The sequence below is a fragment of the Monodelphis domestica genome, chromosome 5 (assembly GCF_027887165.1).
Source record: "Monodelphis domestica isolate mMonDom1 chromosome 5, mMonDom1.pri, whole genome shotgun sequence".
NCBI classification, from domain to species: Eukaryota; Metazoa; Chordata; class Mammalia; order Didelphimorphia; family Didelphidae; genus Monodelphis; species Monodelphis domestica.
In genome coordinates, this window is record NC_077231.1 from 66591598 (window position 1) to 66615488 (window position 23891).

General features: G+C 35.9%; 1 protein-coding gene across 1 annotated transcript; it reads left to right on the plus strand.

The window, feature by feature from the left end:
• The first annotated feature begins 22265 nt into the window (after nt 1–22265).
• On the plus strand, nt 22266–22615 carry LOC100014093 (40S ribosomal protein S29-like). The gene has a single exon (XM_056801005.1). It carries the CDS (start codon nt 22297–22299, stop codon nt 22465–22467), a length of 171 nt encoding a protein of 56 aa, XP_056656983.1. The 5' UTR covers nt 22266–22296; the 3' UTR covers nt 22468–22615.
• The last annotated feature ends 1276 nt before the right edge of the window (nt 22616–23891 follow it).

Here is a 23891-nt window from a genome sequence, read left to right on the forward strand (position 1 = left end):
AATATCCCACAATTTTCTTGGGATTCCAATCTCTACTCCCAGGAATTCATAATTCAAATCAACAAGCATTCGTTACTTGTCTCCTATCTGACAAACATTGTGCTAGATACTGGAGATGCAGAGGCCAAATGAAAAACAGTCTATTCCCTCATGAAGCTTCCTTTCAAAAGCTTCACCAAGTCTGTGACTTATAATGATAGACTGATGTACCTAAACTGGATTCTATTTAATCTTCATATGTACATACTGATTATGAAATAGAAAAATAGCCTGCTTTGCTTCCTTCATATCTGAGAGGTTGAGAGCAACTTATCTCCCGGATTATTCTTTCCAAAGAGGTGTATGTTCAATTTGAGGCACAAAATCAGTTTTCTGATGCTTGTAGTGAAAAGTCACACATTAGGGTTTCTACAGGATAATTGCTACCTCCATTCATTGTTAGAGATGAATTTTGTTAAAATAGAGCTGAGGATTTTAGTGGACCACAAAGTTAAAATGAGTCACAAGTGTAATAAAGTTGTCAAGAAAACCATTGTTATTGTCTGCTGCATCTTAGAGAGAAAAAAGAATTCAGAAATAAAGAGATAAAAGAATCATAATACTCTGCTCTGGTCAGATCATTAGTAATAATAATGGTGATATATAATAATAACAACAACATTATATTTACACATATATATATATATATATATATATATATATATGTAAATATAATGTTATAATACCATCTACTCTGTGCCAGGTCCTGTTCTAAGTGTTTTGGTAATATTGCCATATTTGATCCTCATAGCAACTTTGGGAGGTAGATTCTATTATTATTCTCATTTTACAGTTAAGGAAATCAAGGCATACAGAGGTTAAATGGTTTGTCCAAGGACCTATGACTGGTACATGTCTGAGGTCAAATTTGAACTCAAATATTCCTGACTCCATGTCTAGTACTATTTCACCAATAGCATCATCTGGCAGTCCACACCTAGTCTTTTGTGATCTTTCAGGGTTCATTTCTGAATGCCGGAGAACATCCAGAAGGTAACCAGGATGTAAATAGCCTTGAGTTTGTGTCAAAGGAGAATCTATTAAAGGCACTGATTATGTTTAGTCTGGAGATGAGAAGTCTTTTAGTACATAATAATTACAGTATCTTCAATTAGTTGATGGGTTATTATTTGGAAGAGGGATCTGACATCTATTTATTTCCAACAGAAAACACAGTAGCAATAGGGAGAAGTTAGAATGAGGAAAATTTAGATTTGATGTAATGAAAAATTTACTAGCAATTATTACTATCTCTAAGTAAAATACAGGTCTCTGGGCAAAAGTTGGTTGACCAATTTCTGGGTATGTGAACTAATGGCCTCTTACATCCCTTCCAATTCTGAAATCCAGGTATTGATTCTATGATTCTTGCCTATCATTGCCAAACTTTATCAGAAAATTGTCAAATCTAGCACTGATAGCTAAAATTTATTAAATTTTAAATTAAATTTTAAATTAAACTAAATTATTTAAAAAGCACTTTATTCACATTATCTTATTTGAATCTCATGAGCATACTCAAAAGTGTGAACATTTTATGATTATGGTTAGGGGCCATTATATTTTTATTCTTGGATCCCTAGTGTGTATTATGGTGCTTGACACATAGTAAACTTGTTGAACGAATCCATAAAAAGGCAAGTACTATATAATTTCCATTTTTTAGTTGAGAAAACTGAGGCTCATGACTAGGGTGATGAAATTCTCTCCTAAGTCTTTAGTATACATGCTCCAATCCACTATTTTGATATTGCTTCCCTACTCAAAAAACTTTAATAATTACACTTTTTCTGTTGAAAAAAAATGCAAATACCTGTCTGTTATTCAAAGTCCTTTGCAGTCTAATCCTGAGTTATTATCATTAGGTTTATTCTCTATTATTCCTCTATAGTATGTACTCTGTTCTATAATTAATCTGAAATATTTTCTATTCCCTGCACATTCATTATATAGCTCTGCCTCTGAAAAACTTGTATACTACCTATTTGTTTAGAATATTCTTTGTACTTACATTTAACTATTGGAATCCACCATTTTATTCAAGATCAAGTTCAAAATCCATCCTTTCCTACATGATTAACCCAAGTGAAAGCCATCCTGTGAAGATACTCTTACATATTCATCATATTTTTTTTCTTTAAACCCTTAACTTCCATCTTAGAATCAATATTGGATATTGGTTCCAAGGCAGAAGAGTGGTAAGTGCTAGGAAATGGGGGTTAAGTGACTTGCCCAGGGTCACATAGCTAAGAAGGATGTGAGGCCAAATTTGAACCTAGGACCTCCCATTTTTGGGCCTGACTCTCAATCCTCTGTCTACCCAGCTGCCCTCTCTTCACCATATTCTTAATGACACGGGATACATCATATCACTGCCATGTATTATTTGCTACAGGTCAGGGAATGAGTTGAGTTAAATTTATACTTATTTACTACCCAGTGATTTATTTTTATGAGAAATAAGGTGACATAGTGGATAGAGATAGAGACACCAGGCTGTTGTCAGGAAGACTCATCATCCTGAGTTCAAATCTGGCCTCAAATACTTGCTATGTGACCTTGAGTAAATCACTTAATCCTGTTTGACTCAGTTTCCTCATCCATAAGATGAGCTACGGACAGAAATGGGAAACCCTTCCAATATTATTGCCAACAAAACCCCAAATGGGGTCACAAAAAGTTGAACAAGCCTGAAAATGACTGAACTATAACAATTATTGCTTCTTATAGATACATAAATGTTTTTTGGATGAATGAATGAAAAAATGAATGAATGGATAAGATTAGGTCATAAGCTCAAATTTCCTTTACAATCAAAGTATATAAAACATGCTTATAAGCAATATAGAAAACAATTTCATTTTTATATTTTTTATCAGATGAATTACAGGTGCATGGGAAAGCAACATGGTATAAAAGAGGGATGACGTTTAACTTACAAAGACCTAGATTCATATGCCAAATTGCTAAATACAAACTTTGTGACCATGGACCAGTCACTAAACATTATATGCCCCAAGAAACCTTTTAATAGTAGTAAATATTCATATGACACCTTAGCATTTGCAAAACACAAATACTAAATAACTATCCTCACAACAACTCCAGGAGGAAACAATCATTCTCATTCTCATTTTTCCTTTAGGAATGCTTGGAAATCTTCTATTTTATTAAATGCCCATACTTGCCCCTGAAAGTATATAGTCAGTTTGCATGGGTAGATGATTCTTGGTTGTAGACCTAATTCTCTTGCCTTCCTGACTACCATATTCTAAGGCTTACAGTCCTTTAGTGTGGAAGCTGCCAGATCCTGTGTATATCTGAATTGATATCTGAATTGTCTCGTTTTGACTGCTTACAGTATTTTCTCCTTGACTTGGAAGCTCTTGAATTTGGCTATAACATTACTAGGGGTTGTCTTTTGGAGATTTAAAGTAGGGGGTGATGTATGGATTCTTTTAATGTCTATTTTGTCCTCTTGTTCAAGAATATCAGGACAGTTTTCTTGGATAATTTCTTGTAATGTTATGTCAAGGGTTTTGTTGTTGTTGTTGTTGTTGTTGTTGTTGTTGTTGTTGTTCCAGACTTTCAGGTAGACCAATAATTCTCAAATTGTTTCTCCTGAATCTGTTTTACAGGTCAGTTTTCTTTTCAATGACATACTTCATGTTTCCTTCTATTTTTTCATTCTTTTGATTTTGCTTCATAAATTCTTGCTATCTTTTGAAATCATTAGCTTCTACTTGCCCAATTCTAGTCTTTAAATCTGATTTTCAGCTCTGATCTTTTGATTTTCCTTTTTGGCTTGGTCTATCCTGCTTTTTCATGGCTTCAATCAGGTCAATTCTGGTCTCTAATTTTCTTATTATTTCATTTAATTTCTGTGCCTCTTTTTTTCTATAAGGGCAATTTTATCTTTTAAGCTGTTATTTTATTACTTTCATTTATTTCCCCCATTTTTTCTATCTTTCTTACTTTCTTCTTGAATTTCTTTTTGAGTTCCTCAAGAGTTTGTGACCATTTCCCACTTTTTAAAGAAAGTTTGGATGTGTTTACTTGCTTTTCACTCTCTGTTGTTGCTTCTGTATTTTGCTCTTTTACTCCATAGAAATTATCCAGGGTCAAGAGCTGTCTTTGCTATTGCTTATTCCTTTTGTCACTAGTGGATTGGGGTTCCTACATTTGGTGGATATTGCTTCTTAGGTTCTGTCTCACAGAGATTTGCCTTGGTATTATCTTCCCTTCCCTGTCAGGATCCTGAATGAAGGCAGATAGATCTTGATGTTCTTTGTGTAATGTGCTTTAAAACATTTTGCCTTGAGGATATCTTTTCAGCCCCTGCTGCCTCAGCTGGGGCCAGCCATGTTTCTCCCAAGCTCCATGCTTTGCTGCCCAAGCTCTACTCTCTGTTGCCCAAACTTCATGTTCTTCAGCCTCCAGTCAGACTTGCTGTCAAGTCCTTGCACTGACCTCAGGGGTAAGTTGGTGGTGCTTTTGTCCAGGCCTCAAGAATTTAGAGATAGGCTTGGCCCTCATTCTAACTCTGGCACAGAAGATGGTGGGGTGATCAGCTTGCACTTTGATTAATGCAGTTTTTCCCCTTTATAGAATGAGAATCCCCACTCACTGCCTACCTTTAATGCTACTTCCCCTTTACTTATCTTGTTTTGATTTTTGTCCTTTTGAGATGTTTTGTAATGATAAGTTGGAAGGAAATTCAGAAGGCCCTTCTACTATACTTCCATCTTGACTCTACCTATCATTTTCCATTGAGGAAACTGAGGCACAGAGAAATACATTACTTTCCCAGGGTCACATATCTAATGTCTGAGGCCAAATATGAACCAAGACCTTCCTGACTCAAAGTCCAATGTTCTAATCACTCTACTATCTACTCACCCTATGAGATTTTAAGGCTACCAATTCAGAAAAGAATTTAATATTAGTTGTTAAATGAAATAATATTTGTAAAGTGTTTACCAGAGTGACTAGAAAACAGTAGATTCTTAATAAATAGTAGCTTAGGGGACAACTGGGTGATTTGGTAGATTGAGAGACAGGCATAGAGATAAGATGAGAGGTCCTGGGTTCAATATCTGGTCTCAGATATTTCCTTGCCAGGTGATCCTGGGCAAGTCACTTAACCCCCATTGCCTATCCCTTACTGCTCTTTTGCCTTTGAAGCAGTACGCAGTACTGATTCTAAGACAGACAGACTATAAGGATTTTAATAAAATGCTTGTTTACTTTTCACTTTCTTTCCTCTTCCCCTCCAAAAGAATGTAAAGCACTTGAGGGCAGGGACTTATCTCATTAAATAGCCAGTGTATAGCACAGTGCTTTATGTACATAAAAAAGGTGCTTTATGAATGCTCATTGGTTAACCAAGAAGTTACTATTAGTGGAGCAAATTCTCATATAATGAATTGTGAATTCTCTGTAGAGAGGAAATCATGTCTGAACCCTGCTCTCCTATATACACTATAAAAGGGAAAAATCATACCTGTAAACAAGGACACCTTCCAAGTATTTAAGTGATGATGGAACCTGCTTGTTAAAGTATTATGGTCTACCAGATATTATATTAAATGAATGAAAAGTAATTTATTGAGTACTTACTAGGTTGTAAGTACTTACTGGGGATAGAAATATAAAAGTAAGAAGAGTCCCTACACTCAAGGATCTTAGAAAGGGAATTGGAAACCAGAGAAAGCACTTTGCTTTTGGATGTTACAAGGACAAAGAATGGTGCTACTAGGATGAATTCGAATATTCCTCCCAGGAACAATGAAAAAGGAAGAAAAAGATAATGTCACAGTTAATTATTTGGTCAAAGATGCCCTTTATGGAAGCTATAACTGTTTTTCCAGCCTCAGGAGGAATGTTTGTTAAATGAATGGATGAGTAGATAGATGGATGGATGGATGGATGGATGGATGGATGGATGGATAGATGGATGAATGGATGTATGGGTGGGTAGGTGGATGAATGAGTGACAATGATGTGAGGAGAGCTCCTAAGTTGGATCCAGTTGCTAAGGAAGATGAATAATTTTCCTAGTTGCATTACTTTGGCTATTTGTCATCTAGCAGATGGTTGGTAATTGAGGAATAATTTTTCTTTCTCCAGGTAAGACCCTTATATGTAGGTAAAGTAATTGAGGGAACAAAGCCCCTTCTTATATTAAATAGGGAGAAGCAAGCCTAAAGATCAGTTTAGAAAAAGTCCAATACATCACTGGGTAACTGCTTTTCCAGGGCTGGGATATTGATGACTTGATGACTCTCAAATATCAGGCTTGTTCTGGATATGTTCAAAAGAGTACAATAATCTTAAAGCAGAGAAATGGTAAATGAAATATATTTAGGAGAGTTTAGACAATTTTAGTCAATAATCTCTTTTGTTTTGAAACAAAAAGGAATCTTGAGCCTTGGTCTTGTTCAGAGAAAAATTCTTTGATACTCATAAATCTTTGGAATGAAAGGAAGAGCCCATATGATGAAAGAAGGATGAATGAATGTGATCTCAAAAATATCAGTCCTCACCACAAATAGCCCAGGCAAATATTCTGGTCCTAACTTCAAAATTTCTTTTGCCTTTGAATATTTTCTTAGAACATATTGAGACATTATGTGTTAAATTTTTCTATGACAGCCTAGCAGAAAATACTGTACAGTTATCATGAGATTATAGATTGAAAGCTTTTGCCAAAGCACAAGATAATTAATCATGCAGTTGAAACCTTCTGTTAAGAGCTTGCATCCTATTTACTTCACTTGTAGGAATTTTAAAGGGTATTTTGATATTTAGTGAGAAACTAGGTGAGTTAAACTGACAAAAATCAACAAGGGAATATATTTTGAAATTCATTATTGCCAATGGAGCTCATATGTATATCTGTGTGTGAGAGAAAAATTGAGAAACACACACACACAGAACCTTTTATTATAAAAATTATTTTGAAAAATATGGATTTGTGAACTCTTACAAAAATAGAGTAGAATAAAAAATAAACTTTGTTGTTAAGCTCATTTTTGAGTAGGTATATATGATTTCATTGTTTCAGAATAAATCAGACTCGAATAAAAGGATCTGGGTTTAGATCCCAGCTCTTACCTTGACAGCAAATCTCTTCCCTTCTTTGAATTTCATTTTTCACATCTGTAAAATGAAGATCTTAACTGGATGACATCTAAATTCAGCCTTGTGTGGCACTTAACAATCAGGAAAGTGGGCCTCTTGGCAAGAGTCCTGGAGATAAAAAATGAAGTCCAGCAGGGCTTTAAGAGTTAAGTTACTGGTCTTCCATGTAAGGGGATATTTGGGGAATAAAGGTCAAAGGAATTCCCCATGTCCTCCTCCCCTTTCCTCATACCCTCACCAGGGATTTGTGCTTTGCCCTTTGATGTTCCATGTGTTTATTAGTGACAGCAGTAAAGAAATATGTGATAGATTTATCATATTTTTAAATGGTACAATTTTGGGAAGGGGCAGGGAGGGAAAAGGATAGCTAAAGACAGTGATATCATGAAGATCCCAAAGATTATAACTAGCTAGAATATTAAGTTGAATCTAATAAGGGGACCTTTGATAAGAATATATGTCATCTTATACTGGAGTTCAAAGAATCAACTTCGCAGTCATAAATTGGAGTTGACAATCTTAGGGGTATTGGTGGATTGTAAACTCAAGATGAGACAACATTGTGAGTTGGGAATGGAAAGAATTGATGAGGTCACTGACATTGAGAGTCAGAACTTCTAGGGAAAGGGGTATAGTATCTTGTCCTTTGTCCTGGTTAGATCAGATTTAATATATTATGTTCAGCTCTGTGTCCTGGACATAGATGGCCATAGATGAGCTGGAATGTTTTGATATTGTCAAGTCATTTTCAACTCTTCAAGATCCATTAGGGATTTTCTTGGCAGGAATACTGGAGTAGTGTGCCATTTCCTTCTCCAGCTCATTTTACAGATGAGGAAATGGAAGAAAACTGGGTTAAATAACTTACCCAAAGTCATACAGTTAGTATCTGAGGTCAAATTTGAACTCAGGAAGATGAGTGATTCTGATTTCAGGCCTGGCATTCTTTCCATTGTACCACCTGAGCTGGAGGGAATTCAGAGGAAAGATATCAGGATGGTATAGGCCTTTGAGTTCATTCCATACATGGATAATTTGAAAGAACTTGGGATATTTAGCCAGAAGAGGAAACTTGGAGATAAATTGTAAGGGTTGTTACTTGGACAAGGAAATTAGACTCATTGTTCTGTTTGGCCCCAGAAAGCAGATAGGTAGAAGTTGCAAAGAGGACTTTACAATTTACAATTGATGATTTGAAAAAGCAAAAACAAAACACATTTCCTAACAATTTGAGTCACCCCAGAGTGGAATGGGCTGCCTTGGGAAGGGGTGTGCCCCTCCTCAGCGGAGATCTTCTAGCAAACACCACTCTTTAGATTCTTCTTCAATTCTGGCTTGGACTGGATGGCTACTGAGGTCCCTGCCAATTCTGCAACTCTATAATCTGGTGTAATTGTTAGACAGAGAGGGCACTCACTGCTTATCTTTGCTAATCAGCTTTAATTACTTAAGCTTATTTTAGAAATAAACTTCAGCCCACACAGCAGAGGATTGGATTAAATTTATGGATTCAACACTTGGCCCCTGTAGAAAGAGAAATACCATAATTCTGAGGCTGTAGCTACTGCATTCCACTACCTTTCTTAAGGACTGTATATTTTCTATTAATTATGGTTTAAAAGGAACAGAATGTTCAAAAGTTTCATAAATTCATTTTCATTTTGAAGGAAACCTAAGCATTCTAAAGCCTTTCCTTCCTCCACCTCCCAAACACATTGAGCGATTTTTTCCCCCTTTTGGGAATTTGGACTAGAAACCTTGAGAGAAGGCATTTCCTCTTTAAAGATTTACTGTGCTTCTTCTTTCATGGAACAGAACTGCTGAGAAGTAGTTGTGTGTATGTGTGTGTGCATTTGTGTGTTTTCTCACCAACATAATAGTGCAGCATTTCCCTTCCAGAGTTAAGCCAAACCCAATCATTCTGGGAGCTCCGTTCTTTAGCATTACTTGTACAAGGAATGAAAATTTAATAACAATAGATTTGAAAAGCACTTAATGTATTGTTTCATCTGTTCCTCATGACAACCCTGTGGGGGTTAGGTGCTATTATTAACCTCATTTTACAATAGAAGAAACCAAGACTGAGGAAGGTCAAGTACCTTGTCCAGGGTCACACAATTAGTAAGTGTCTGAGGCTAGATTTGAACTCAGGTCTTTCTGAACCTGGGCTCTGTTCACTGAGAGTCACCTAGCTGCCTCCTTCCAGTGATGTTTATCCTGATGTTTATTGCCACCAGCAATCAATTAATATTTAAACATTAAGCACCTACTAGGTGCTAAGCAATGGGGATACCAAAAGAGACCAAAGATAGTGTCTTTCTTCAAGGAATTCACAATTTAATGGGGGAAACAAGCTACAAAGACACAAACACAATGCATACATCTATACAAATGGGCTATATACAGGAAAAATAGAACATAACTAGCTGAAGGAAGGCATTGTAATTTAGAGAGTTAAATTAAAAGTAAAAAAGACTTCCTTCAGAAGGTGAGAATTTAGCAGAGACTTAAGAATGCCTTTTGGCATGCCAACTCTATTCAATCTGTGTTTTTTGAGAATCTATAAGTCTATGAGCACTTGATTATATTCAACCAGAATTTTTTTGGGGAATACATTCATGCAGGTGTGCCTGTTGCTTGAATTGAAATGACTATCCTGAGGACACGTTCATCTCTGCTTCTCTAGCTAAAGCAGTGGGGGCACATAACAGGCACTAAGAAACTTGCAAAATAATTGGCTTGAAAGTAATGACCAACAGAACTCAGAGAGCTAATCAGCCAGTGACCATTTATTAGGCTCTATGCTAGGGGCTGGGGATAAGAAGGAAAAGCAAAAACACCCTCAGTGAGCTTACATCTAATGGAGGAGACTCCATGTACATAAAATATTCATGAAGGACTTCTACAGGATAGAGAGAAGAGAAGAACAAATTTCTTGTCAATTTCATTTTCATTTTCCTCCTTTCATGAGAGGCATCACTAGCCTTTGGTCCACTGAATACTCAACTACCCATCCATTTCCATCATGGATTCCTTTTGGTCTCTTTGGAGATATCATTTGATTGTGCAGATTTTTCCCCCTTTTGCTTTCATCTATTCCAGTTTGTACCATCTCTTTCTACTATTTTGATCTCTATCTCCATTTCATTTCCTAATTGACTAATATTTATATAGGACCCTGAGGCTTGCAATGTCCTTTGTATGAATGTTCTCTTTTGATCCTCAAAACAGTCCTGTGACACCCATGGTCCCTATTTTGCTGTCGAGGAGACAGTGTAAGAAAGTTCTTGTAACTTGTTCATGGTCTCATGGTTAATAATTGACTGAGATAGTATTTGAACACAAGTCCTCCTTTGCCCCATCTGCTTATCTGCCCAGGATCTTTTTTTTTTATCACTGATTTTTTAAATATTTTATTTGATCATTTCCAAGCATTATTCATTAAAGACATAGATCATTTTCTTTTCCTCTCCCCCATCCCCCATAGCCGATGCATAAATCCACTGCTGCCCAGGATCTTTTAAAATGAGATGTGCCAGGGGATGCTGTTTGCTTCAACACTGAGTTATGTTTCTCAACTCTTGCTGGTATAACCTTATTCAGTGTGAATCAAGTCTTTGTGACACCCAAACTTCCTCTGCCCTCCCTCCATTTGCAAAAGTCCCTGCCTACCTTTTTTTCCTGTTTCTTTCTACTATCCCTAAGGAAGTACTGCCTACTCTGAACTGCTCTCTTCTGCTCATGACTTTTTAATCCCAAATTCCATTTTATCTCACTAATCTATCACTTTAATTCAATTCCTTTTATTATTTGCCATTTTCCTATGGTACACTGACTTCATGTGCAGGACAACCTGCTTCCATGTTGCTTTCAATTCCCTTCCATTTTAGATTTCCAAGCTTAAAATCATATGAAGGCAATTCTTATATGACTACTCCTTGATGTTGTCTCAGAATATTCCTCGTTATCTTTTAGGTTCTTTCTCGGCTTCTTTTTCACCCCTTTTGGGACTGCTGCATTTTGCTACAGATATGATTGGCACTCTCAGGAACTGCTATCACTTCTATCTTTGCAACTCTTTCAAGATTCTTCTTCTCTTGACTTTATCCTTCATCACCTCAATTCTGAACTCTATAGTCTGTCCTTCATCAACTTCTGCTCTTTAGCCAAAGTCAGTCCTTCTGAACTTCCTTTTAACTCTCATCACTTTCTCTAATCCATGCACTTACAGCATCATTCAATGCTTTCCTTTCTTGTGAGCCCCCTATTCTTTCTAGCATAATAAAAGTTCCTGAAGAACTCAGGCTGAGTTCCATAACCTCATCACTGAGTATTCACTTGTTGCTGTTGTTAGTCAGTTAGTTGTATTTGACTCCTTGTGACTCTGTTGACTGTATTGTCCATGGGATTTTCTTTTTTTTTCTCTTTTTTTCAAAATTTGAAAAATTTTATTTAATTAATTAATTTAGACTATTTTTTCCATGATGACATGATCCATGTTATTTCCCTCCCCTCCCCCCAACCCCTCTCAGAGCTGATGCACAATTCCACTAGGTTTTACATGTGTCATTGATCAAGACATGGGATTTACGTGGCAAAGAGACTCAAAAAGTTTATTTCCTTCTCCAGTGGATTGAGGCAATTAGAGGTTAGGTAATTTGCTCAGGGTCACACATCTGCTAACTGTCTGAGGTCGAATTTGAACTCAGATCTTTCTGATACTATACCCAGTGTTCTATCCATTGAGCCATCTAGTTGGTTCCTTGGCAAACAAGGTTAAGTGACTTGGTCAATGAACGCTCACTGTTCCTCGCTTAATGATGATGATGATGATGGATATCATTAATATAGCATTTACTATGTGCCAGATAGGCTAAAATTTGTCCAATTTATTATCTCATTTGATCCTCATAATCACACAGGAGATAGGTGCTTTTATTATTCCCATTGAATAGATGAGGAAATTGAGACAGCAGTTAAGTGACTTTCTCAGGCTCACATAGCTATTAAATGCCCGAGTCTGAATTTGAACTCAGATTTTCCTAACTCCAAGTCTAGCACTCTGTCTGTGATATTACCTCATGTCCCTATCTAATTGGAGTCTCATGAATGAATTCTTATTCCTATTTTTGGCGTAAGGACTGGGGTGGGGAAGTACAGGAGTAATATATTTAGGTCAATGTCATTCCTGAAATAGTTTACTGTGGAGCCAAGTGAAACTGGAAGAGAATCTGGACTATGAAAAGAAAGAGGAGTCAGTGGATTAGAAAGTGGGGAGAGTTAAAAAGAGGTTCAGGACTGGATGAAGCTAATTGATGGAAGAGATTGCAGTTAGAGAAGAGAATGCCAATGCTTATGACCTTAAAGGGGGGACAATTTTAAATGGTGACAAAGTTCTAGATGTGATATAGTCACAACATAGATTGGAGTATAGACAAAAGCAGAATTGAGGAGGACAAAGAATTGTGAGGTCAGAGGGTCATCGTGGGAATGGAGAAGTTATGATGGATAATATTAGGAAGATGAGATAGTTCACTTTTCTCCATTTAGAAAATGGGGGAATTGACTGAACTCTGTCTCCATAGCAGAAATTATTAACCTGGAGCATATAACTTTTCTTTTAAAATATTTTGATAAGTGTATTGCAAAATAATTGGTTTCTTTCGTGATTTCCTATGTATTTTATTTTATGCATTTAAAAACATCCTGAGGAGTCCATATGTTGAAGTAGATTGCCAACAGGATCTATGCTGCAAAACAAAACAAAAGAAACCACAAGGGTCTAAGAGCCCCTTCTAGCTCTCTAGTGAATCAGACTAATGGAGAATGAGAGGGACGGTAAGGGGCATAGAGAAGATCTATGGTTTCATGAGGATAAGCAGGTCCCAATGAGGAAATTCTTCTGTCAATGCAATTCAGCACCTTCTCTGCAAATTCTAGTATAGATATTGGCTTGGAGTACTGAGAGGTTGTGTGAGTGGCTCAGGTTCATCCAACCAACATGTGTGAAAGACTGGACTTGAACCCCAAATCTTTGAGCCTTTTAGGCCAGCTAAAGATGTCAAACTTGATGCCCTTCAGGGATAGATAACCTGCAATACTCTTGAGGCATGAAGTGGATTCAACAGTCACTGGGAAACAAATATAACTAAAAATATAATTCAGCCTACAGGATGTTAATTTGTGCTTTTCTAAATCAATCTGTGGCCCAAGAAATTAATTTCCTTTTGACTTTGACATCACTGATATCTAGAAAATATAAAATTAATGATACAGGGTTCTCCAAGTACCTACAATAATGACATTATTTTGAACAATACCTATTGCCTTGTTTAAAGATAAAGGAATCATATAAAAGTATTTTTTTGTGCCTGAGATCCTACCTTAGAACATATGAAATTTTCAGACATATTTAAGGAAATTGATAGATGAGGCCACCACTACCTTATATAAAGAATAACCTCAGGTCCAGTTCTCTAATCACTGAACCACCTAGCTTCATATACATACATATTGTGTATATATATGCATAAACTTATATATATATATATATCTACAATATATGCATATGTATTTGTCAATGACATCCTTTGGACTAGTAGTAGAATTTCTAGTTCAGAGAATATGAACATCTTGAACTCTCTGGTTGCAAGTTTCCAGATTACTTTCCAAAATTCCAAATTATTTTCTAGATTAGTTGTATTTTGTAGGTCCTTCAGCAGTGCATGATGTACCACTTTTTCTGCAATCCCTTCAGCATGATCATTTTTGTCAATTTTTGGAGCGTGAGGTGAAAACTCAATGCTTAATTTATATCACTTATTAATCGTGATTTGGAGCATTCTTTCAAAAGATTGCTAATATTTTGTAACTCTTTTAAAAATTGTTGTTCATATCCTTTGACCACTTATCGATTAGAGGATGACTTGTGGTATTATATTTCCTCTTCATTTTCTATTAATATCTTGAACATCAAATCTTTATCCAAGAAATTTGATAAAATTATTTCCCCCATCTTAACACTTTCCTTGGTACATCAATTTGATTTGTTGTGCAAAACTATTAAACATATAAATTTTTGGTAACACAAAATCCCTTTGTACATAATTTCTTTTACTAATAGGTTTTATTTCACCCCCACACACAGTTTCTTCAAATATTTTTTGACCTACATCAGAGAAAAGAATGTCTTGGTAGTATATGTGGGGAGGCTACATATAGATGGTGGTTAATTGGAACTCACAGGACTCTTCAACCATATTGGTATGATTTTAGCTGATTTCTAACAGGCAGTGGAGAAATCCCCTGGGTTTCACATACCAAGAGCTATGAAAATAGCAAGTCTGGAATCATAATCATTGGAGGTGTCTTGCCTTTATTTGAAAAATATACTGCTGCTCAGTAATACTGTTTATTCATCTCTTATGGACTCCCTATTTCATTTCCTAAAGTGACTGTTCCAAGCTGGTTCTATTCTCTCCAAACCTCTAATGCAAACCCTACCAATGTCATTATTAGTCAATGATTTCATTTTCTCCTTTCTCAAGGAAAAAATAGAAAAATAACAAAAAAATAGAGGATAGCCAACCTACAACTATTCTATTAGCTTATTCCATAACCAAGTCTTTATTTCTCCTCTCTTCTTTCTCCACCCAAACTTAGGAAAAGAGTTAGATCTTTTCAGTTAATGCCCTACATCAATATCTTTGATCTACTCTTTCCCCAACTATTAAACAATAATTCCAGAGAAAGTAAATTAAGATAAGTGCTCTGGAGACAATGTTATATGAGAACTATTTGAAGGTAGTGGAGCTAGTTAGCTGAAAGAAAAGGGGGGGGTGAGGCATGATGGCCACCTTCAAATATTTGAAGGACTGCCTTGGGGACCAAAGTCTAATGACTCAGAATGCTTGGCCCCAGACTTTAGAGCTATAGCAGTGGGTGGAAGTTGAATAGAGGATGATTTAGGGCTAATATATCTTGGGACAAGGTTAATAATCAGTGATACCCTAAGATGGAATTGACTTCTTCTATAAGTACTGAGTTCTTCTTCACATAAGGTCTTCAAGTAAAGATTGGATGATGACATTTTGGTGTTGGTATAGTCGAATTTTCTGTTCAGGTATGAGTAAAATTAAATGGTTTCTTTTCTTTTTTAAAATCTTACCTTCCATCTTAGAATGTGTATTGGTTTGAAGGCAGAAGAGTGGTAAGGGCTAGGCAATGGGGGTTAGGTGACTTGACCAGGGGCCAGATTTGAAACCAGGATCTCCCATCTCTAGATCTGACTCTCAATCCTTTGAGATACCTAGCTGCTCCCAGCTAAATGGTTTCTTAAAATAAATGAGGTAGGAAAGAACTAGTAGTCTTATCTTTTAGACATTGGCTCCATCAAAAGACTACTTAGTTTTTCTTAAGTTATATTTCTGGTAACATGACAAGAACTTTACTGAATTCATAAAAGAATTCAACATAAAGTGCTCAAGTCTTTCTAATTAAAATAAACTCTTCTGGCTTAGAAGGAGAAAGTTTAAAAATTGCTTACTGACAAAGTGACAAATATGAAGTTGATTCAAAGTTTGCTAAAGTAATCAAAGTAATTTTACAATAAATACAAGGTTGACTTTTCATTTCCAAATGATATATGCAAATAGTTTTATTTATTCATTTATTTTGGTCTGGATGTGTGACTTCATTGGTATAGGGGACTTACTAGTGTAACAACTTTCTCTTTCAAGGCAGAAGTTAATCATTTGAAAATTTTTAACTTTTGAGAGTTATCTAACATTGAAAGATTAAGTGACTTGCTTAGAATCACACAAACATATCTTAGAGGTGGGAGTAGAATATTGGTCTCCCTAGCTCTCTATCTACCTGGTCATATCCTGCAAATAATTTATTATATATTAATTCATATTCTGTACCCCACCCCCAGATTCACACTCTGTGTTTATGATCATGAATGATCTGGAATGAGAGGAATGGGGATCAAAATTGGTGCTATTACTTACTATCTGTTTGATCTATTTGGAGAGGAAGGAATATTGGGAATAACTAGTATGAAAAAAATAAACAAAATCTAAGCAAAAAATTCACAACAAAATGAGGTGGAGTGAAACAAATAATAAGTAAGTTTATTCTAGCTCTACATTAGGGATTTTAAACTTCGCTCCTTCTCTCCCTCCCTCTTTTCCTTCCTTCCTTCTTCCTTCCTTCCTTCCTTCCTTCCTTCCTTCCTTCCTTCCTTCCTTCCTTCCTTCCTTCCTTCCTTCCTTCCTTCCTTCCTTCCTTCCTCCCTCTCTCTCTCCCTCTCTCTCTCCCTCTCTCTCTCTCTCTCTCTCTCTCTCTCTCTCTCTCTCTCTTTCTCTTTCTTTCTCTTTCTTTCTTTCTTTCTTTCTTTCTTTCTTCTTCTCTTTCTTTCTTTCTTCTTTCTTTCTTTCTTTCTTTCTTTCTTTTCTTTCTTTCTTTCTTTCTTTCTTTCTTTCTTTCTTTCTTTCTTTCTTTCTTTCTTTCTTTCTTTCTTTCTTTCTTTCTTTCTTTCTTTCTTTCTTTCTTTCTTTCTTTCTTTCTTTCTTTCTTTCTTTCTTTCTTTCTTTCTTTCTTTCTTTCTTTCTTTCTTTCTTTCTTTCTTTCTTTCTTTCTTCCCCCCATCTCTCTGTCTCTGTCTCTCTCTGTCTCTTTCTCCTTGGCAATTTGGTGAAATGGAAACTTTCAGAATAGTGTTTTTAAATATATAAAATAAAATACACAGAATTACAAAGGAAACCAGTTATTTTGAAATATAGTTTTATATAAATAGTGTATATCTATAACTATGCATATTTTAAAAATGGCATATATATTCATATTTATATTTTTAATCACATGTTCATATACATATATATGCTTTGGTATATAGTGTATATACATCTATCCAGACTTCTATATATATACACATGCATAAACATGTGTATATAGTACATAGATATACATACATGAATGGTATACCTATGTATATACACAATTGTGTTTATATTTAACTATGTATATATTTATAATTATGCTTGTGTTTACAGACCTTTGGGGCAATAAATTAATACTTTTAATCTTGGAGAAATCATCTAAATGGATAATGTTTTGTAGAACAAGAAGGGTTTATTATTTTTCCATGTCTAATTCAGTTGACTTGAGATTATGTCTTATACAACTTTATCATCCTGACATTGCTGAGCATATAGTATAACCCAAATAAATGTTTGTATATTGATGTGTTTATGAAAATATACAAAGGGTCATAGGATCACAGATCTATAGCCAGAATGATCCTTACATATAACCAATTCTAATGCAGTAATTTTATATAGAAAGAAATTGAGATTTAATGAGAAAAGTTAAGATATTTACCTCATCTTAAACTCAGATGGAATTTGAATCCAGGTCATTTGATTCCAAACTCTATTTTTCCCCACTATACCATGCTAGATGACAGTAGCCAAAAAATTAGGCATTTATTACATTGAAATGTCATAAAGTGGTTGCATTTTCAGTTATTTCAAATGTTTAAAATGTTTCATCTTTTCATCACGGCTCATTTTCCATGCAATATCATGGGGGCAGTTGTCTGCACAAATTTATAAGACACTTAAAAATGTTCTGGCCCCTAGCATTGCCTGAAACAAGAAAATCTGTATGTCATTTATGATTAATGATGTTCTGTGTCTTGTGAGAGGTTATTAAAAACAGAAGCCTATGACTTCATTGTCTCTGACAATGACTTTGAACACAGGGTCCATTCTTCCATTTTTACATTTCTTTGCAAGATTAAAAGAAAGTAAAAACAATTGCATTGGGGGCTTCACCCAGATGTGACACAATAGGACACACAAGTTTTTAATCTATTTCTTCCAATGAGAGGTCGGCTCATTCATACAATATTTCTGGTGAGCAAATGTGACTGAAGGGCAAATCCAGTCATCAGGAAAACAGAAAGAGTTCAGGAGTATATCAAGCATCTCATAGCAGATTCATAGAAGATGTTAACCAAAGGATTACAGAACTGTTTCACAGGGCACTCATAACAAATGCAGGCTCTTATTTTCATTTCTTCTAAACGAATCATTCCTAAGCCAGTTATCAGGTTGAAAAAAAGAAAGGGGATATTTTAAAAATTAAACAAATACTGTGAGTTTCCTGAAAAAAAAGTTTTCATGCCATATATATCATTTTTATCCAATTATTCTAAAATAACATGAATGTGGCCCAGAATAAAAAATAAAAAGCAATCCAATGTGATGACCTCCACATTATTTTTATCCTTAAGATTAAACTAAGCTTTGAGGGAACTTAGTTGTTCCTAATATCATAGATACTTAAGGAGAATTTTTTTTTTGAATTGTGTTCATCATGTATCATTCAGTAATACAAAAATGAAGGGAGAGTTAGAGTGCTACATTTCTCAGTATGATCTGGATTCAAATCCTGATTCTGACATTTAATACCTCTATCCTGGGCAAATTACTGTGTCATAGATTTAGACTTGGATATTATGCTAGAGAGCATCACGTAAAAGCAGGGGGATCACATAGGATCCAAAAATCTAGAAATGGAAGAGACATTACCTTCAAAATGCAATTATTCCACCCCCATATTAGTCATGTAACATACCGATTTCTTTTGGCCCATTGCATTAGGGAACTCACCCTTTCCCTTTATAGGTATCCAAGGTATAGGTATCCATGAACAAGGACCTTGTCCAATTCTAGGGTTCCTTGCACCTGAAATAAATGGTTCAGACTCTCTTTCATTCAACTTTTTTGGCTCTTTGCATTAGGAGTGTAGAGTCCCTGAGGGGAAAAAAATCACTTAAATTTCATGTCAAGGATCTCCTCTAAAGGGACAAAGAAACTTCTTCAGTGTTCAATGTAGGTGAGGTAAAGGCCAGCTATTTAATTTTTCCAAATAAAATAATGCTTTAAAAAACAAATATAAAATTTAAGACAGTTCTTGCCTTTAAGGAACTGAGATTCTTGTAGAGGAGACAATGTTTACAGAGGAGTGATAGAGAGGCAATGGTATCTGGGAAGGAGAAGTCTGAGGAGTGAAGTGAGACATGACTGGGTCTCAGGGGCCAGATATAATTTGCAACTAAATCAACCACAATAAGGACGGTGGCAGGAAGTAGAATTTCCAGACATCAAAAAGTTGAATTATCCAGACTGGTAAGATGATGTCCTAGGCAATAGGAGTGAAATGAATTTTTTTTTGAGGTGGTGCTGCTGCTGGTGGTAGTAGCGTGATAATGCAACTCATCAAATTACATTCTCATTTTCTTAAAGCAATTAATACGTCATCCCAATATACCATATTATCAATTTCTGTTCTTGCCACTAACTGCTCCCTTAAAAAGAAAGCACTTTTCAAGTCCCTTGGGATGTAATGACAATGTTCAGAGCATAACTGCATATTCATTGAGTTGACCTTGTGTTATAAAAACATTTTATTCTATGTTAGGTCATAGGTTGACTTTAAATTTGAATGAAAATTAAGTGGAAGGTGAGGGAACAGTGGAGTTGTGGTTTCTTTCAATGTAACACAATGGCTACACATCTGGATAGGAAAGAAAAATACACTTGTTTGATAGCAAAAATGTCATTTCAAGCCCTTCAGTGAGCTTGTACTAAGCAGGCTTTCTTGAAGAGGCAGATTTCAGCCAATCTTTCTTCCTGAAAACATGATGGAGTGAAGAGAGACAGGTGCCCAGGAAGAAATGACCTCAAAAATGGCTTCCTTTCTTTTTTTTTAACATTATTTTATTTGGTCATTTTCAAACATTATTCATTAGGAACAAAGATCACCTTTTTTTTCCTCCTCCCCATCCCCCAACCCCTCCCATTGGTGATGCATGATTCCTCTGGGTATCACATGAGTCCTCAACCTGAGCCCATTTCCATGCTTGGTCTATTGTTTATAGTAGGGTGTTCATTCAGAGTCTCTCCAGGATCATATCCCCTCCACCCCTGTAGTCAAGCTATTGTCCTTCCTCGGTGTTTTTACTCCACCATTTGTCCTCTTCTTGTAGGTAGTGTTTTTTTTCTCCTTGATCCCTGCAGGCTGTTCAGGGACATTGCATTGCCCCTAATAGAGAAGTCCATTACGTTGGATTGTACCACAGTGTGTCAGTCTCTGTGTACAATGTTCTCCTGGCTCTGCTCCTTTCACTCTGCATCAATTCCTGGAGGCACTTCCAGTCTCCATGGAGTTCCTCCACTTTATTATTCCTTTGAGCACAATAGTATTCCATCACCAACATATACCACAATTTGTTCAGCCATTCCCCAATTGAAGGGCATCCCCTCATTTTCCAATTTTCTGCCACCACAAAGAGCGCAGCTATAAATATGCTTGCACAAGTTCTTTTACCTATTGTCTCTTTGGGGTACAAACCAAGCAGTACTATAGCTGGATCAAAGGGCAGACAGTCTTTTATCACTCTTTGGGCATAGTTCCAAATTGCCCTTCAGAATGGGTGGATCAATTCACAACTCCACCAACAATGAATTAATGTCCCCACTTTGCCACATCTCCTCCAACATTCATTACTTTCCTTCACTATCATGTTAGCCAATCTGCTAGGTGTGAGGTGATACCTCAGAGTTGTTTGATTTGCATCTCTCTGATTATCAGAGATTTAGAACACTTTTTCATGTGCTTATTAATACTTTTGATTTTTTTGGCTGAAAACTACCTATTCATGTCCCTTGCCCATTTATCAATTTGAGAATGGCTTGGTTTTTTTGTACAATTGATTTAGCTCTTTATAAATTTGAGTAATTAGACCTTTGTCAGAGGTTTTTGTTATAAAGATTGTTTCCCAATTTGTTGCTTCCCTTCTAATTTTGGTTACATTGGTTTTGTTTGTACAAAGCCTTTTTAATTTGATGTAATCAAAATTGTTTATTTTACATTTTGTGACTCTTTCTATGTCTTGCTTGGTTTTAAAGTATATCCCTTCCCAAAGGTCTGACATGTATACTATTCTGTGTTCACCTAATTTACTTATAGTTTTCTTCTTTATGTTCAGGTCATTCACCCATTCTGAGTTTATCTTGGTGTAGGGTGTGAGATGTTGATCCAGACCTAATCTCTCCCACGCTGTCTTCCAGTTTTCCCAGCTGTTTTTGTCAAACAGTGGATTTTGGTCCCCAAAGCTGGGATCTTTGGGCTTATCATAGACTGTCTTGCTGAGGCCATTGACCCCTAGTCTATTCCACTGATCCTCCTTTCTGTCTCTTAGCCAGTACCAAATTGTTTTGATGACAACTGCTTTATAGTATAGTTTATAGTATAGTTTGAAATCTGGAACTGCAAGTCCTCCTTCCTTTGCATTCTTTTTTAATGATTTCCTTGGATGTCCTTTCTCTTTTGTTCTTCCAAATGAACTTTGTTATGGTTTTTTTTCTAATTCAGTAAACATTTTTTTGGAAGTTCAATGGGTATGGCACTAAATAGATAGATAAGTCTGGGTAGGATGTTCATTTTTATTACATTGGCTCATCCTACCCATGAGCAGTTAATGTTTTTTCAATTGCTCATGTCTAGTTTTAATTGTGTTTTGTAGTTGTGTTCATATAGTTCCTGTGTTTGTCTCAGCAGATAGATTCCTAAGTATTTTATTTTGTCTAAAGTGATTTTGAATGCGATTTCTCTCTCTAATTCTTGCTGCTGAGATGTGTTGGAAATATATAGGAATGCTGATGACTTATGTGGGTTTATTTTGTATCCTGCAACTTTGCTAAAGTTGTTGATTATTTCGATTAGCTTTTTTGTTGATTCTCTAGGATTCTTTAAATAGACCATCATATCATCCACAAAGAGTGATAACCTGGTCTCCTTATTGCCCATTTTAATGCCTTCAATTTCTGTTTCTTCTCTGATTGCTACTGCTAATGTTTCTCATACAATGTTAAATAATAGAGGTGATAATGGGTATCCTTGTTTCATTCCTGATCTTATTGGAAATGCATCTAGTTTATCCCCATTGCAGATGATGTTAGCTGATGGTTTTAGATATATACTGTTTATTATTTTTAAGAAAGACCCTTCTAGCTTTTGTCTCGCGGCTTTCCTACTGGCGCCATGGGTCACCAGCAGCTCTACTGGAGCCATCCTTGCAAATTCGGCCAGGGGTCTCGGTCTTGCCGTGTATGTTCCAACCGGCATGGCCTGATCCGCAAGTACGGTCTGAACATGTGCCGCCAGTGCTTCCGACAATATGCGAAAGACATCGGCTTCATTAAGTTGGACTAAATTATATTTATGGATCTTGCTTCAATGATTTCCTTGACCATCTGCAGTGACCATTTGCTGGACTCTGGACAACTATTTGAGCCACCTAAAGATTGATCCTGTACACACTATGTTAATTTGTACATATAATTAAAAAAGGTCACCCTCAGTTGTGATTAGAATTTTTTATTGTGAACTTATGCAAAAATATAAATATTTGATGCAGTAGAAATAATTATGATGGTAACTATATGATTACAAATGATCAAACATCAGTCTTGATCAAAATTCAAGGTCCAATGGAAAGATGTTATGGAAATTATAAGCAGGCCCTGACAATGGCTTAAAATTAGAAATGGTTTAACAGACATTGAATTGATCATTATATATTCATATCATATTGAAATTGTGAAAGAGGGGCAGGCATTCCTGGTACTTTGGATGCTTGCCAAAAAAGGCAATTGGCAACATGAAACAGAGCAGCAATCTTTAAATACAGAAGGTATGGGTGCAAAAGGCTCAGAAAGGCAGTCAAGTAGTTAAAAAGTGGTAGAGGCAGATGGGGACATGGGCTTGGGATAGGGTGAAGGGAGGCAGAGAATAACATTCATATAAACATGATTAGAGTTGGGAGTACTAGACAGCATGGACCCTAATGAGATGGGAAAATATTGCTGGGAACAGGAATTTGAGGTCTCATTTTATAATACTTTGGGGGGTGTCAGACAAGGGAGTTTATTAAAATATTCCCCAGGCTGGGGATCGCTATCAGATGGCAAAGCATGCCCATGGCTTGGTGTTTTATACCCATTTTCTTGGCACAGATACATTACTTAACACATGTCTAAATGGAGATAATTGGAAAAGTGATATAACTTTTAACAAATCACTTGATTAACATTCTATATTGTATTGTGATTACAGATTGTTGACAACATAAAGGTTTCACACGAGAAATGATTTTGTCACAGGTGGCTTAATTTTCTCATTACTCTGAGGAGTTTAGAGCTTACAAACAAGGAAAATTACTTATTGCTTTTAATAAAAAATAATCAAATGTTCTTAAAAGACAAAAAAAAGAAAGACCCTTCTATTCCTATACTTTCTAGTGTTTTTAATAGGAATGGGTGTTGTATTTTATCAAAGGCTTTTTCTGCATGTATTAAACTAATCATATGGTTTTTGTTGGTTTGCTTATTGATATGGTCAATTATGTGGATGGTTTTCCTAATATTGAATCTGCCCTGCATCCCTGGTATAAATCCTACTTGATCATGGTGGATGACCCTTCTGATCACTTGCTGGAGTCTTTTTGCTAGTATCCTATTTAAGATTTTTGCATCTATATTCATTAGGGAGATTGGTCTATAATTTTCTTTCTCTGCTTTTGATCTGCCTGGTTTTGGAATCAGTACCATGTTTGTGTCATAAAAGGAGTTTGGTAG

Coding starts and splice junctions, on each gene's coding strand:
- LOC100014093 (XM_056801005.1), top strand. CDS start 22,297: ATGGGTCACCAGCAGCTCTACTGGAGCCATCCTTGCAAATTCGGCCAG.